At 42.6% G+C, this 17,418-nt stretch overlaps 1 protein-coding gene across 2 annotated transcripts in view; it reads right to left on the minus strand.

Moving 5' to 3' along the window:
- Positions 1-9,642, minus strand: part of GSG1L (GSG1 like) — a 421,789-nt gene extending 412,147 nt beyond the window's left edge. For both annotated transcript variants that reach the window (XM_063934232.1, XM_063934231.1), the window contains exon 1: positions 9,086-9,642. In XM_063934232.1, the coding sequence (XP_063790302.1) occupies positions 9,086-9,389 (304 nt within the window). In that variant the 5' untranslated portion in view covers positions 9,390-9,642. The remainder of the gene's footprint in view (positions 1-9,085) is intronic.
- Positions 9,643-17,418: the final 7,776 nt, after the last annotated feature.

The raw sequence follows: 17,418 nt of genomic DNA on the forward strand, positions 1-17,418 counted from the left end.
TCGGGATCCCGGCAGTCAGCATACCGATGCAGGGATCCTGGCCGCCAGAATGCCGGCGGGGTGCCCAGGCCTATTCCCACTGCGTTTGCCTTCCTGTTGAGATTCTGGGGACCAGAGGTTTACTCAGATGGCTAATGTTTTTGTAGATGATCCAATGCTGCATCCTGAGATGCTGCAGGGGATCACAGGGGGCAACTATATACACCAGATGCCTCCTGCAGCATTAACATATTTATACACAGCTGTGCATGCTACATGCATGATACTATGTATCAGGCCTACTATGCGGTCACCTAATCAAACCCTAATCCCTCTATAAATTTTTTACTACTTAATCTAGGGGAGCACCACCAGCTGTAATTTACACTAATAATTATCACAGAGATGCTATTATGCCTCATAAAAATCGTACTATTTTTTTATCCGGTCTACAGATCAAAAATTGCTACATATCTATGTGCAGCAGACCAGTGCTCTGTCCAGCTTCTATTTCTGTAATCCTAACCCTGATCATGTCTCCTTTGCCCATGCACACTGGTGTATTGGTCACTGGGCAGGCAGGAACCAGAACAGCAGCAGATACAATATTTAGGGATTGTCTTGCTCCTGCTAACAGGAAGGTAACAAGATCCGTGCATATTGGGTATTGGATCCCGGCCGCTAGAATGCAGTCAGGGGGCCGAGTGGAATGAAGCCCCTCGCTTCGCTTGTCACAGGTTCTATTCCCACTCTATGGATGTCGTGGACACCCAGAGTGGGAATATCCCATTAGCCGGGATTCCGGCTGGCGACATTGTCAGTGGTCGGGATTCTGGCGTCGGTATCCTGACCACTGGGATCCCGACTGACGGCAATGTAACTACATCCAACCAGTGCAAGAGGTATGCAACACAATCTTTTCTAATGATATTTTGGAAAATGTTTTTTTACTTTTGATATTATGGCCAAAACGTAATTTTAATTTTTTTTATAGAATTATTCTTTATACATTGCATGGGGACTTACATTTAAATCTGCTGCTGACTTGTGGATTCAGGCACTCAAGCATTTAAAATATTATTAAATAGTTAGCAACTTTTTGACTGTTTGGTGTAAACCAAATAAATGAATGCAACAAACATCAGAATTTTAATAGAAAAATAATGAGTCTGCATGAATATTTACAGCCGAGTAACTCGAATTTAGGTTCCTAGCCTGTTTGGCTGTCTGCACTTCCCAGGGATAATTATCAATGTGGGCATTACATCTACTATCCTATTACTAAAACACAAAGTATTCTGTACATGTACGCACTACATCCCTGCAATGGCAAAATACATAAATAATGTCTGCCAATTTGCTTTTACAGAAAATAGTATATTATACTCATCATGTGTCATTGTGGAAATTGCTTATAGACTATATTGTACCTCCTCAGCATTATAAACCAAGTAAGAGAGTATAAATATTGTTAGAAACCAGGGCAAACCCAAATTGCAGTATACATGTAACCAAATACCAAAGTTCTCATAAACATATCAGATCTGCAATAGAGTTGAAAAAGGTTTTACTTTATGGACAGACACAACCAGCATGAAATGACAGTGCTTGATAAATAGCTCCCCATTATGCAGTGCAAGAAGAATTTCATCAACACAGTCACAGAAAGTAAATCAGCAGATTCAAAAGACTGTGGCTGAAATATCCAAACATGATTTCAAACATGAGACTGTGAGCAGGATGCAAGTCTCTCAGCAATGCATCAAGACTAGAGTTCACCAGACTTTAGTTTTTCTCAGCATATATCAGGATGTCTTCAGAATATCACCAGCTCAGAACAGTGAGTGAAAGAAACCAGGCTTTAAAGGACTTAATTGCTCCATCTGGCACACTCCCATGATTCACATAATCAGTAGGAGTGTGCGCAGGGCCATTTTTTAGGTTTTGTGTTTTAGTTTTGGATCTGTGTCTCCTTCGTGTTTTGGCTCTGGATTGCTTTTGCCAAAACTGCCCTTACGGCAGTGGCGTCACAAGGGGGGTGCGGCCCGCAACCGGGTGTCACCCACAGAGGGGTGACACCAAAATGCCTGCTCCTGCACAGTGACAGGAGCAGAGTGCTGCACTGTTACATTATGTGCAGCACTCGACTCCTATCACTGAGCAGGAGCCGGCACTGCACATACAGCACTCCACGAGAGGCAGCATGCACCTCCCGAACCCCCCAAGTGACGAAAACCGTGGGTCGGGAATAGAAGCCCCACCCCTCCCGCGAAGCCATGCCCGTTTTTATGCCAGCGCGGTGTGCAAGGCGTTGGTGACACCTCTGCCTTACGGCTTTGGTTTTAGTTCTGGCTTTTTTTTTTTTTTTTTTTAAATCATAAAAACAGCTAAAATAACAGAATTTGGCCTGTTTTTGTTCCTACAGTATTAATTAACCTCAATATCATTCATTTCCACTCATTTCAAGTCAATTTTGACCACTTTACCAACATGGGAGGCGGTCGCTAGGTTGACAAGCATTAGGTCGACATACATTGGGTCAACATGCATTAGGTCGACATGGTCACTAGGTCAACATGGTCATTAGGGTGACATATACTAGGTCGACATGCAAAAACGTGAACATGAGTTTTTCACAATTTATTTCATTTTTTCACCTTTTTCATACTTAACGATCCACGTGGACTACAACTGGGAACGGTGACCTGTGCCGAGCGCAGCGAGGCACCTTGCCCGTAACATGGCGAGCGAAGCGAGCACAGCGAGGGGACGCGGTGCACTAATTGGGGTTCCCCGTCACTTTACGAAGAAACCAACACAAAAACAGTAAAAAAACTCATGTCGACCCTTTTCCATGTCGACATTGTACATGTTGACCTAATGACTATGTCGACCTAGTGACCATGTCGACCTAATGCATGTTGACCTTCAGTGGACCCAATGTATGTCGACCTAATGAACGACACCCCACCAACATAGGCCAAAGCCTGGCCAAGCTGCTGATATTGGAACCAGAAACAGGTATGATACAAGTTGCACTGGCAAGTGAGGCGTTTAAATACGATGGTCTGATCAGTCATTGGTCTTTCTGATCAAGTGGAAGCTAGTACCTCTGTGATTGGGATAAACCAGAGTCAGCTGATTTATCCAACATTGCAGCACCCATGCATTGCAGAAGCCAGGAATAGATACCAAATGGCCAGCAGCTAACTGGGCTCAAATGTTTATGTTTACAGTTGTGGCCAGCAAAAGTGCCCCAGCAGGTAAAGCGACAGTGCTGGGTCTGGTAAGAGGGAGTAAGAGTCCATTGCATGATAATATTATTTAAGATGGATCTCTTGCACAAAGTATAAAAATCCGCACTGATTGTGACGATGGCTAATTTCATAAATGGATTGATAGGGTCAGAGCGGCTGCTTAGATGCAACCAACTCTGAATACATGTGAAGATCCACTTTTATTTCCAAGCATGCAATGCAGCTCCATCTGCAACCATAATGTGCAAAGTTTCAATGATCTGTGGAATCATGTTTATAGCATAATTTGCATATACAACATCTAATTATGTTCACTGTATATAATTAGTACCTAATTTAATGTATAGTTGAAATATACTGTATATTGAAATATAGTGTTTTATTTTTTTTTAACATCTGCTGACTTTTCACTACAACAGACCTATGGTGAAAACAAGACTTGCTCTTTAGTAACAACTGTTATGAATAAATCTGATCTCAATCAACCCTAGTTGGACATTTCTTCGTTTTCAGATTTTGGAAACATCACTCCCCTTCCCCTATGCCTGATGAAGTCTGCCAATTGCAGATAAAATGCGTTGGTATACAGTATTATATTAATACTGTAACTCTCATCTGACAATAATAACGTCATTGCCAGCAAGGATGGATTAAACAGATATTAGTAGGTCTGACCACTGAAACACTGTCTGCTCTCAAACCAGAATGGAGGGTCACTAATTAAAGATCAAACCTATGAAGGGAGAAATCCGTGACACACACTGCATGAAGATACAGCGGCCTGGTTTTCTATATGTAGAAAGGACAGCTCATTAGATCACCCCCAATTAAAACAAGCAACTGCAGAGATCATCCCCATCATGTAAGCTCCGTGCAACCCACTCATAAGAGCTTCTGATTCATGTTGAGTCTCCCATATCCAAGATGCTTGGAACCAGAAGTATTTTGGATTTCATATTTTTCACATATGTTGCAGCTTCAGGGTGAAAGTTTTCTTTGGCCCGCACCACCACATAACCAAAATATTGACGGCGCGCATCGAAGGCGCATGACAAAAAATGGGGTTGTGCCCACAGAATAGTTTCAATTCACACAGCAGCGTCTATTTTTCACATTACACCGCACAGCAGCGCCTGTTATTCACATTACACCGCCCAGCGACCAGTGGTGCAAGTAGAAATATTTTCTTAGTGGTACTGAGTGCCGAAAAATGGGCGTGGTCATGTGTTGTGAGGGGCGTGACCACATGCTGCTAGTGGGAGAGGCTACATGACACTAGCGGCGTGGCCACACAAAACAGCCCCTTTTTCTTTTTTTTATCTGGAGGCAAGGCTAAAAATATATAGTAATGCCTCCAGTATAATAGAAATATATAGTGATACCTCCAGTATAATAGAAATATATAGTAATGCCCCAATTTAATAACAATATATAGTAATGCCTCCATTATAACAGGAAAATACAGCCACTGTCGCACTCCCAGTGACCCTGACAAAGTGAGAGGAGCCGTCATGCTGCCAAGCACCATGGTCTTGTTGCTTTGTGGCACATTATAATTGTGGTAATGGCAAAGTGTGTTGCAGGTGGTACTGCGTACCCGCTGCCAAATTCTTTTGGGTACTCCATACCCGAGCATACCAGCTTACTTGCACCGCTGCCAGTGACATCTATTACTCACATTACAATGCCCAGCGGCGTTCGTTACTCACATTACACCTCATAGCGGTGTCCGTTACTCACATTACAGCGCACAGTGGTGTCACATTGTTCACATTACAGCGCACAGTGGCTTCACATTATGGGCCACAGCAGCATCCGTTGTTCACATCACACTGCCCAGTGGCATCTGTTACTCACATTACACCCACAGCGGCGTCCATTACTCACATTGCATTACACAGCGGTATCCGTTACTCACTCTACACCACACAGCAGCATACGTTCACATTACACTGGACAGTGGCATCTTTTATTATCACTACTGTACACAAGCAGTCACATTATTCACATTACAGCGCCCAGCGACATCCGCTACTTGCATTACAATGCGCAGTGGCATCCATTACTCACATTACACTGTACAGAGGTGTCACATTACAGCGCACTGCGGCATCAGTTATTCACATTACACCGCCCAGCGGCATCCATTAGTCACATTACACCACCCAACGGCATCCGTTACTCACATTACAACGCCCAGTGGCATCCGTTACTCACATTACACCGCCCAGCGGCATCCATTAGTCACATTACACCACCCAGTGGCATCCGTTACTCACATAACAACGCCCAGCGGCATCCGTTACTCACATTACAACGCCCAGCGGCATCCGTTACTCACATTACAACTCCCAGCGGCATCCATTACTCACATTACAACGCCCAGCGGCATTCGTTACTCACATTACAACGCCCAGCGGCATCCGTTACTCACATTAGAATGCACAGAGGCATCCGTTACTCACGTTACAATGCACAGCAGCATCACATTATTCACATTACAGCGCACAGCAGCATCTGTTATTCACATTACACCACCAAGCGGCATCCGTTAGTCAAATCACACTGCCCAGCAATGTCCATTACTCACATTACAACACCCAGAGGTGTCCATTACTCACATTACACTATGGGGAGGGAGGGGAGGGGGTACCACGAGTGGGGAGGTGCTGAAGGGTGGGGGAAGTGGGTCCTGCGGGGGCGGGGGGGGTGCCACAGGTGGGAGAGGGAGCATATGGGGGGCTGAGAGGGGAGAGATATCACTCACCGTGGGTGGGCGCTGTGGCTGCCAGGAACTGGTGACTGGAGGAGCTCTGTCACGGGAGATGACAGCCTATCCCCCAAGCTGCAGCCTATGATAGGTGCTGGCAGCTGCCAGGCATAATGCTGAGTGACTTTCTACTGGGGGCAGAGCCACATGCGGCGATTGGCCCCACAGTGCGGTCGGCCTCCCGGGAACCTGAGTGATACTGAGACATATCCACCTGCTTTTTATATTAGTAAAACTCTAGTAAGCGGTGTGATAGCAAATACAAGCGGTTAGGATGCCGGTGGTCACATATCTGTCCGCGGCATCCCAACTTTTAGAATGTTTACAGGGGGCGGGGCGATTAATTTACCCCCCCCCTCTCTAAACAATCTGGGGTGGCGGCAGGGCAAAGATAGTGCAGATGGCGGCTACAACTAATCACAGGGGATGGCGTCTAGGGCTAAGAATCGGGGGGTGGGGAGAGGGGGGGTGGGGGTGGGGGGTAGCAGCAGCTACAGCCACCTTTCCCCCCATAGTGCTTAACCCTAAACCCATCCTGGACCCTAACTGGCATCCCAATACTTACCCTTGGGATGTCAACAGTCGGGGGTTCCAGAGTTGGTCACCTGACTGCCAGCATCCAGACCACCAATGTTACTGGCTGTTGTGTTCATGAAACTAATACATATATGACAGTGTATAACTAACAAGTAGATAAGTGAATATGGGGGAGATGTATCTAGCCATGGAGAGATAAAGTGGAGAAAGATAAAATACCAATCAGTTTCTAAAGGCCGATGCCCCTTGAAAAGCGATCTTTTTGCAAGTGACATATCGCATGGGATCCTGTTCCCTGCTGCCGAAGCCCGCCCCGTGTGGGTCGTCAGACGTAAAGCACGTCCGATCTCCGGTTCGATACGTACGGGACAGCGCATCGGATCGGATGTCAAACACATCAGATTTGGACAATTTTCACCGGATTTTTCAACCCAATCTATCGGAATCGGGTGAAAAGTGGCCATATTGCACAAGTGTATGGCCAACTTAACTGTCGTTTTACAGGCTATGCTTGACAGAAGCTGATTGGTTGGTAATTTATCTCTCTCCTTTATGTTCCTCTCCTAGGCTTGATATATCTCCTCCCATGACTATGTAGATATTTAATTAGCAAAATTTAAAGTAGTGAGATTTTTTTAAATTATAAAAGTACTAATAATAACATTCAAAATATTTATGTTAGCATTTTTAACAGAACTTAAGATGTTTGACATTGTACAGTATACTGTATGCTGTTAGTACTGTATGTACAGTTATTGACAAGTATGGATGTTTGAATACAGTAAAGTATATGTATAAAAGGAACATCCACATGTACATAACAGAGTAATCTATACCAATATATTGTTCCACCTGTAAAAGGCATAAAAGAGCCTCCAGGGAATAATGTTACTTTAATGAGTGTACACATGTAACCAGCCGCATACACTTTGGGCCAAATGTAATAGAGTAAGAGTTTCAAAAAGTGAGAGATTTGGTAAGGTTTTTCTGTTGTTTTTTCTTTAGTAACAATCATTTACACTGCAAAACTAGGTTGATCTTGTTGTGTAAATTATTGTCACTGCAAAACCTTACCAAATCTCTCACTTTTTGGAACTCTCACTCTGTTACATTTGGCCATTCAGTGTCATCAGTGTCATCTGTGTGTCAGTCTATTTTAAGCCCATCAAGGACATGGAACTAGTGAGGGTGGGCTAGCTGGAAGTCATAGGGGCGATTCAAATGTTTGATTTTGGGCACCCAAAGTAATGGGCGCCCATCAGAGCAATCCACTTGTTTTGTTGCGGTGCCCATTGCTTTATACGCGCCCAAATAGACAGGGTTTAGCCACAAATAGTGACTAATCCCATCTAAAGTCCAGGTAAAGGAACTCAAACTCCCTTTTCTTCTCGCACCTCAGGAGGCAGCAAGAAGAAATGTCACCACAGCAGCTAACGGGCATCTACAATAGAATGGCTCCATTTTGCGCCCCCTGTTGGTGGCCATGTGGGAAAACAATTCAATCGCCACCATAGTGTCTATTTTACTTTTAGTTATTTGAAGATCAGGCCAGAGAACTGAGCCCAGTTGTGTCTTCAGCTTCAGGTTATGCACTTTTTTACTAAGCAGTCTGTGTCCATCAATGCGCTCAGAACATATGATGTTTTGCATACTTACCGGCCACCCTACAACCAATAAATGGTAACTCCAAGCAAATGGTGGTGAAATGCCATCCTCTACAAGTATACTATTATGCATTTAAATAAATGTAAATTTGTAATCATTATATAGAAATATATTTAAATGAAAATTTCAAAACAGAAAAACCCTTAAAATACCCAGATATATGTCAGTCTTTCAGTCAGTTATAAAATATATAGAAATGTCTGCAAACTTCAATAAGTTAATTCCTTAGAGATTTATTAAGTCAATGATGAGCTGTCTGGCAGATATCTGCCACTTTATATTGGCAAACTTTTGTAACAGAAGAATTTGAGTGGTCTGTCTATATATGAATTATCTCTCCCAGCCACAGTAATTTAATTACATCTATAGACAGTATTATAATATAGAGCATCATAACTTGTAGAAATAGAGCTGAAATCAACAACAAAAAAAACATTTAGTGCTATACGGACCTTTACACTTTGTAAATGAAGTATTATTTTTAGCTCATTTAATTACAGCTCATTTATATTTTAAAATAAAAAACATATTTTCCAGTGAAATAATATTATGCAAGTTTCATTTATCAGCCAAAACATATGATTGATCAATTACTAATCAAGCTGCCTTACTTAATAATAAATACTGTATCTAACCCAGAACAGTGTGGAGTATCTGCTGGTCTTCTGTGCAATGTGTTTCCAATGACCAGTAGAAAATGTCATATATGTGTAATGTACACACACAGCATAGTGACGATGCATGTACAGTTATCCAACACAAATTTAGCAGGATTGTGAATAATTCTGTATTTGAATTGAAAAACAAACACTTTTATGTCACCCAAATGCAACTGGCTTGCAAACAAAAAATGGGAAATGAATTCCTGGGAACTTACCGGATCCATTAATATTTTCCTCACATGAGTACCATATTCCTGTGTGAAAGTATCTGAACAGAAACCTGTCATCTCCTGTCTCCCAGCTGTAGTGGACCACATTCGGATTGCTTTCATTGTGACTGTCATCGCCGTTGTAGTTGATACAGTTTGTCTTTGTGCCTTTCCCACAGTTTGGCTTAGGCACTCTCTGTGTCCCCTCACACCAGTATGTTGTAATGAATGCTGTAGTTGAAAACAAAAGGGCCACTAAGTTCAAACACACAGCAAGGAGTGCTCTGTGTCTTCTCTTTGATTTCCTCATAATTCACCCATGCCCAAATGGCATGCAGTTTGAGTAGTGATGCTGAGAGGCTTTCAGTTCTGATTCCCTTATTCCACACATATATGCAAATCCAGTTTCCAACTAAGCTGCGACAAGGATGAAATGCACATTTAGCTGCCAGTGTGACATTGTTATGTAGTTGTAAAAAGGCTGCAGCTAAGACGCCTGGTAGCGCACTCCAGCTACAGCTACCTAAGGATGTCACAGTGTGCTGATAAGATCATATGTGCTCTGCCTCGCAGGAAGCAAGGATGCTGAGTTAAAATCTGTTAACATGAGCACATGATATTCAGGGGATTGGAAAGCCTCCAATGAGAGACACCTGCAGGCTGCTTGGCATTATTGTCATCGTAGCCTGTTTAGAATATAAATAATGAATGAAGTCATACAACGCAGCTTGTGTTTACTTAAAATACCTTATTCAATATAAATAAGAATGCTTTGGTAACAGCATTCAAAGGTTGCAATTGGTGACTGGAGAATGAAATGATTACATTCTCAGGAGAAGAGACTTGGGTAATCAGGAGCAGTGGGAAAATGCAAACCAGCAACAAGACAAGTAGTGGGAACTACCCAACACATTGGATGACAGGATGAAGCAATTTATATTATAATAGCATCATTATTTTATGTTTAGCGTGTCTGCTATTTTCTTTTTAATATACACAGCTAGATCACTGCTAACATATCATTTATGTATTATAGAGCATGAATGAACTAATATAAATATTTAAATACAGTGGAGAAGGGGATGTGTCTGAAGAAAAAGTTCAGAGAAATTCATGAAAAACAATTGGCACTATAACCATAGCAACCATCACTCACGCTTTCATTGTCTAACTTGTACTAGACAGATAAAACTAGTTGGATTGTTGTTCTATTTAGCAGAGTTCGGGCACTGATATACAGTGTACCCAGGACCTCTGTCCCTAGGCTTAGGTGCTGTGCTGGTATCTCTGGCCTCTCTAATAGGAAGCCTTAGAACTGATGTCGCTGATCTCCCTAGTTCTGATTGGCAACAGCGTTGGCTATTAAATAGTATTAATGGGAAGAAAGGGGAATTACTAAGATTCTTTAAAAGCGTTAACCCCCCCTTTATTTTTGCATTCTGAACTGCCATGCATAATAGATCTGGTATGTATTTTTCTTTCTATTATGCACTATTAATTCATTTTGTTACATTATGAACAAATGGTGATGTACTGTATCTCTCTTCCCAGCAGGCTCACTAGACATGTATGAGATCTCGCTGCTCTCATGAGATCTCTATGCGTCCTGGAGCCGGCAGCCACCGCAGCCAGGGACAGAACTGTTCCTGCAGTGGTGTATGGGCATCTACACCTGCAGATGTCAAAAATGATAGATGCAGGTGTTGGAACGGTCAGTGCCCCTGCACATCGGTGCATCGCTGATACAGTATAGCAGGGGCACATACCACTCTTGTCATATAGCCAGGCTCGGACTGGCCCACAGGGGTACAGGGGAAACCACCGGTAGGCCCCTCTGCCTGGGGGGCCCTCCTCCTCTAGGAACAGGTTATAGACTGTGCAGTTGAATTATATATTATACATATGTTACCTTATACTGCACAGGATTATGATGTATTCTCTACAGTACATTGCTGTCATTAATCTGGCACATTATCATGCATGCACTAGCATTAATTACTATATACATTTTCAAGGAGTACAGACCAGGTACTCTATAATGGTTATCAAACCTCTGCGGTGGCTGGCCACACCCCCTTTGGAGGCTGGCCACACCTATAATCATGGGCCCATACCAATGAATACCCCCGGTGGGCCCTTCACGCTCCAGTCCGACACGGCATATAGCACACATTCCATCATTCATACATGAGGAAGAAATGGTATCAGTGCCCATAACTGCACTGATACCGCTTCTTCCAATATCCATAGGGCATACATTTTTCAATAATAAGCTACAAATAATATGAATAAAGTTAGAGCAATAAACAACAGCGAGCTGGCATATTGCATGGTAATATGGTCATAGCCAGAAGTCTGTGTGCCTCATATCAACATTTTGAAAGGACCCCCACCCCAATGCTTCTAGAGATACACCTCTTTCGACATTGGATGTTCATGTTATGCCCCATAGTAGTTCCCTACTTCATTTTATGAACCATAGTAGTTCCCTACTTCATTTTATGAACCATAGTAGTTCCCTACTTCATTTTATGAACCATAGTAATTCCCTACTTCATTTTATGAACCATAGTAATACCCTACTTCATTTTATGAACCATAGTAATACCCTACTTCATTTTATGAACCATAGTAATTCCCTACTTCATTTTATGAACCATAGTAATTCCCTACTTCATTTTATGAACCATAGTAATTCCCTACTGTAGTTCATGTTATGCCCTAAAGCAATGCCCTAAATCCTTTTATGCCCCATATTAGAACCTGTTCATACTGTACCATAGACAGGGATGAATTTAGGGGTCAGGTCACCCACAGGCACAACATTATCAGTTGCCCCCATCATGTCACTGCCTCATTCATGCCATCATTCACAGACATATTGCTAGTACACTCCCAGCGACACACAAACAATATATTAGCTGTTCATTTAAACGCCAGCTATATTGGCTTGTGTGTCACTGGACACCATAGCAATTTCTCACCCTGCACCCGCTATAGCTAAGCTCATGGTAATAGTTACAGTATTGCCTCACAAGAAGCTTTATGGGAGTCTACTGTATGTGAGCTCGTTTAGGTCAATGACAACCAGTAAACAACTACGTGTAGTTTTTTGAATTGCGTCCCCATGCGGGCTCCCTTTATTCATTACATTCCGGACGCATTGGCTCTCTCCACTTCACTTGCCACAAGGTTACTAAAGGTAATAGTTTGTGACATGGATAGTAAATGCATCAACAGTTGTAACAACATGAAAAAACCCTAAAAACATGTGTCGACCATCTGTGTCTACCTTTTTTCATGTCGACCTTTAGACCCTGTTGATCTATTGACTGCCAACCCTATGGTGTCGACATACTGACTGGCGACCTTTTAAATGTCTATCTATCATATGCCACCCGAGAAAACTGAGCAACAGAATACAGTAGATAGTCAAAATTATATACTGTATAATGTAGAATAACACTACAGTTATGTAGCTTGTTTGAAATACTTGTTGTACACATAATGCTAAGGGGAACATTAACAGTAAGGGGAACATTAACTTCTTGCATTTGACAACAACCTTATTAAGTTTCAATATAAAGACTATCCTTTCTACATTTTCAACCCCAGAATTTCACATTGGATATTCCATAATAAATACTTAGGGCTGCTAGTGCAGCTGGCTGTACAGTATGACAGTACGTCATTATCTTATCATTTTATTTTATTGATGAAAATATTTCTTACTTATTGTGCATACAGTGCATCCGAAAAGTATTCACATCGCTTCACTTTTTCCACATTTTGTTATGTTACAGCCTTATTCCAAAATGGAATAAATTATTTTTTTCCCCTCAAAATTCTACACCATAATGACAACGTGAACATTTTTATTTTTAGATTTTTGCAAATTTATTAAAAATGGAAAAGTAAGAAATCACATGTACATAAGTATTCACAACTTTTGCCATGAAGCTCAAACTTTAGCTCAGGTGCATCCTGTTTCCACTGATCATCATTGAGATGTTCCTACAGCTTAATTGGAGTCCACCTGTGGTAAATTCACGTTGTCATTATGGGGTACTGTGTGTAGAATTTTGAGGAAAAAATTCATTTATTCCATTCTGGAATAAGGCTGTAACATAACAAAATGTGGAAAAAGTGAAGCGCTGTGAATACTTTCTGGATGCACTGTATGTCTCAATGCAGATCGAATGATTGCAAAAGTGTAAAAACATGATTGCTAAAGTGTAAAAATAATGTTTATCACAGGGGAAACAATATTTAGGAGGCAGACATTTATATTAACATAAAATAACATTTCCCCCATTATAATGGCAACTCAATACAATGCATCCCAAATACCAATCTAAACAAACATACTGTTGGAATGATGCAGAAGGATGAAAACATACTTTGCACTAACATTTTAAACCATTGTGATTCCCTCACATGGGATAGTCAGAGAACATCCATTCTGCAGGTACTGTGTATCTTAAAATAAAATGTTGTGAAAGCTCCAGATTTATCCTGAAGATTCAAACATCTTTTTCTTTCCCCACTCTCAGCCGTCATACAACCTCTGAAGGAGCTGCAGGTGCAGCCACAGCGAATGACCGCAAGGGAGGGTGCTTGTAGGTTGTTACTATAGAAACTAGTGATGAGCGGATTCGGTTTTACTCGGTTTTACTCGGTTCTCGATTCGGTTTTGAGAACCGAGTAAAACCGAGTAAAACCGAATCCGCTCATCACTAATAGAAACGTGTACAGTTTTTAATTTTGGTTCCATAATACATGTCTTCTTTCATTGTGAGATGCTAACAAAAGCCACAAAAGTAATGAAAGCAATAGAATGCAGTATCTATCTATCTATCTATCTATCTATCTATCTATCTATCTATCTACAGTGTCTGGCATAAATTCATAAATGTTAAAACATCTTTTTACCCAGGTAAAAGTCAGGATGAGTGAAATCTCTCACCAGAGGAGTCAATTCCTATATTTCCTCTAAGTAGTAAATACATTTTCAATGGCCAGCCTAACATTTTTCCATAGATTATGGATGTCCAGAAGAAGGTGTATGGACTATTCAGAGGAAAGATTTTGCAAGTACTGTTTCAGGTGGCAACAAATAGTGCAGGTCCGACAATGTCCCCCATCGATAACAGCAACTGGATTCCTCTAGAAACTTGGCAATGACCACATAAGTTCGGGGATGGTTTGGCGCCTCTGTTCCAAATTCCTGACGTAAGGTAGCACCACAGCTGACGCGTTTCGCTGCCTTAAAACTGCAACTTTATCAAGGGTAAAAAGATTTTTTAACATTTATGAATTTATGCTTTTTAATATACTACCTTGGATGTATGTGTGAATTTTTTATTATTAAATAGTATTAATAATTGTTGAATTTCCCTCAAAATTGAGCACAGCCTCTCTATTTGTTTGTATTGTGATATTTGTGGGGTTGACACCCCCACGCTTTTAAGGCAGCTGCTCAGTGAAGCACCCCATGTCATAGCGCCTGCGTACATCCAGGCCTAGCCACTTTTTCCTTCTATCTATCTATCTATCTATCTATCTCTTATTTGCCTCTCATTCTCTCTCTCTTTCTATACTATATACTGTATATTTACGATCACCCCGTAGGCGCATGCGCAGCGCCCGTACTGCGCATGCGCCCGCACTTTCTGTGGGTGGGCTGCAGAAAATGCGATCGCCTCTGCTTGTCAATCAGGTAGAGGCTGCCGCGGTGTGGGGGGGGGGTTGGCAGGCAACGCTCCATTTCCAATGATGAGACAGAGCGCAGCGGGGGCGACGCTGTGGCTCTAATGGGGGGAAGAAGCGACCAGACGGGGGCATGTTGGGGGTAAGATCACGACGGCTGTGTGACATCACATGCAGCTGCTGTGATCTTGAACATGGCGGCTAGAGCCAGCACTAATTTTTATGATGAAGTAGAAATTGTGAGGCGATTGCAATTTCTGCTTCATCAAGGTGGGGCAGGCACCGGTCAGCATGCTGGGCGGCCTTGCCCAGTGATGGGCGGCCCCCAGCAAGCTAGGAAAAGGATAGCAAATTCTGCTAATTAGCAGAATTTGCTATCCTTACTGAATTAGGCCCATGGCCTTGTTATTGCACAAAGTCCAACATACAGTACATGTTTAAGTACCAGAATTGACGTAAGGAAAGCATGGACACGACTGCGTTTTTCCAACCACTCCAAGAAAACGATCAGTTGACACCCACAAACGGCTTCCTCCTGTCAATCTCCTTGCGAACACCCGTGAGCGGCATTCCGCTTTGTACCTGTGCGACGCGCCTATGCATTGCGGTGCATATGCATGCACAGTTTAGACCTGATTGCAGGCTGTATGAAAACGCAGCATAGCGATCAGGTCTGAATTAGGCCCCTTGACTTGAATCTTGTAAATGATCGAATGGTTCAAGTCAGGAAAACTTGATTTGTCGAGACATGATAGTGCAGCAACCTCTCCCCACAGTTCACACACACTTACAGAACACACGCTGACACACACTACACTCCCTGTCCGCCGGCTCTGGTGCATTTAGCTTGCCCTAACACAGCAGAGCAGAGATACCTTTGCAGCACAGTCCCCTCGTCTCTCTTCCAGGATCCGGCTCTGCTGCTGAGTCCTGAGTGACAGTGAGTCAGTGACTCCTCAATAGTGATGGTGCAGGTGCACAGTCAGTCCCCAAGTCCCAGCAGTCTGCACTGAAAAAGAGCCGTGACCCGAGCCACTGGGTGGAGCCACTTCACTGAACTGAATCACGTGGCTCAACTCACATCAGTGTCTTACTTTGTCCATCTCTACTATATTGTACTTTGGCCCCACCCATAATATTTCTTTCCCACTTAACACAAAGGTTACAAGGCTAAAAGTAATCTCAGTTGGAAAGAGGCAAAAAAGTACAACAATTTTTTCCCAAGTGTTTTGTGAAAGAGTCACATTTATCAGGGGAAAAAAGAATGCTCAAACCTGTATGAGAGGTCCATAGTATATAAATATTTCAAATCAATTACAAATTGAAACTATTTTGTAACGTTACCTAATTAAAGTCTCCTTAAATTTTATTTGAATTTCATCACCGTCATTCCAAGCGGTTTTGCTGAGATAAACTACAACAAAAACACATTTCACCCATAACCTGACAATACTGTGCCTTTATCAGGAATTTAAATTTATGCTAATTTAGTCATTTTATTCATTTCTAATGTCTTATTCAATATAACATTTAGTTCTCAATGTTAACATTGCATGTCAAGAAAGCTTTGTTTCTTACCTCCTGTCCTGATCTATTTGGGTTCACCCAATAAAAGTGAACATTCAACATTGAATTTGAAAAAATAACTCTTGTAATGATAATGATTGCTGCAAATTGCAACAAACTGGAAAAAGAATAGGATTTAAGTTGGAGAAAAATTCAGCTTTATTTAGGCTGCGTGATGGGACAGTTAGAGTTAGGCTGTGGGATGGGGGCGGTTAGGGTTGGGTTGTGTGAGGGGACAGCTAGGGCTAGGCTGTGGGATGGGGGCGGTTAGGGTTGGGTTGTGTGAGGGGACAGCTAGGGCTAGGCTGTGGGATGGGGGCGGTTAGGGTTGGGTTGTGTGAGGGGACAGCTAGGGCTAGGCTGTGGGAGGGAGGCAGTTAGGGTTGGGTGAGGGGACAGCTAGGGCTAGGCTGTGGGAGGGAGGCAGTTAGGGTTGGGTGAGGGGACAGCTAGGGCTAGGCTGTGGGAGGGAGGCAGTTAGGGTTGGGTTGTGTGAAGGGACAGCTAGGGCTAGGCTGTAGGAGGAAGGCGATTAGGGTTGGGTTGTGTGAGGGGACAGCTAGGGCTGGGGTGTGGGAGGGAGGCGGTTAGGGTTGGGTTGTGTGAGGGAACAGCTAGGGCTAGGCTGTGGGAGGGAGGCAGTTAGGGTTAGGCTGCATGATGGGACGGTTAGGGTTAGGCTGCGGCATTTACCGCTCCCATGCATGCAAATGGGGCGTGTGCGCGTCTAAGATGCACAGGCACCCCAGACATACATGCAGTATACAAACATACATACTTTATTCAGTCTATTCTTATACCCATTTTTGTGTACATATGTATGTATTTGAATCTTATTGTTTGTTATACAAAATATAAATTTGCTCAATCAATTACACTTACATCTTGTTTCTTTTGGTATAAAGACATAGGACCTAATTCAGACCTGATCGTAGGAGCAAAGTTGTTAGCTAATGGGCAAAACCATGTGCACTGCAGGGGGGGGCAAATATAACATGCAGAGAGAGTTAGATTTGGGTGGGTGATATATTATTTCTGTGCAGGGTAAATACTGGCTGCTTTAC

This window comes from Pseudophryne corroboree, chromosome 7, assembly GCF_028390025.1.
Source record: "Pseudophryne corroboree isolate aPseCor3 chromosome 7, aPseCor3.hap2, whole genome shotgun sequence".
NCBI lineage: Eukaryota > Metazoa > Chordata > Amphibia > Anura > Myobatrachidae > Pseudophryne > Pseudophryne corroboree.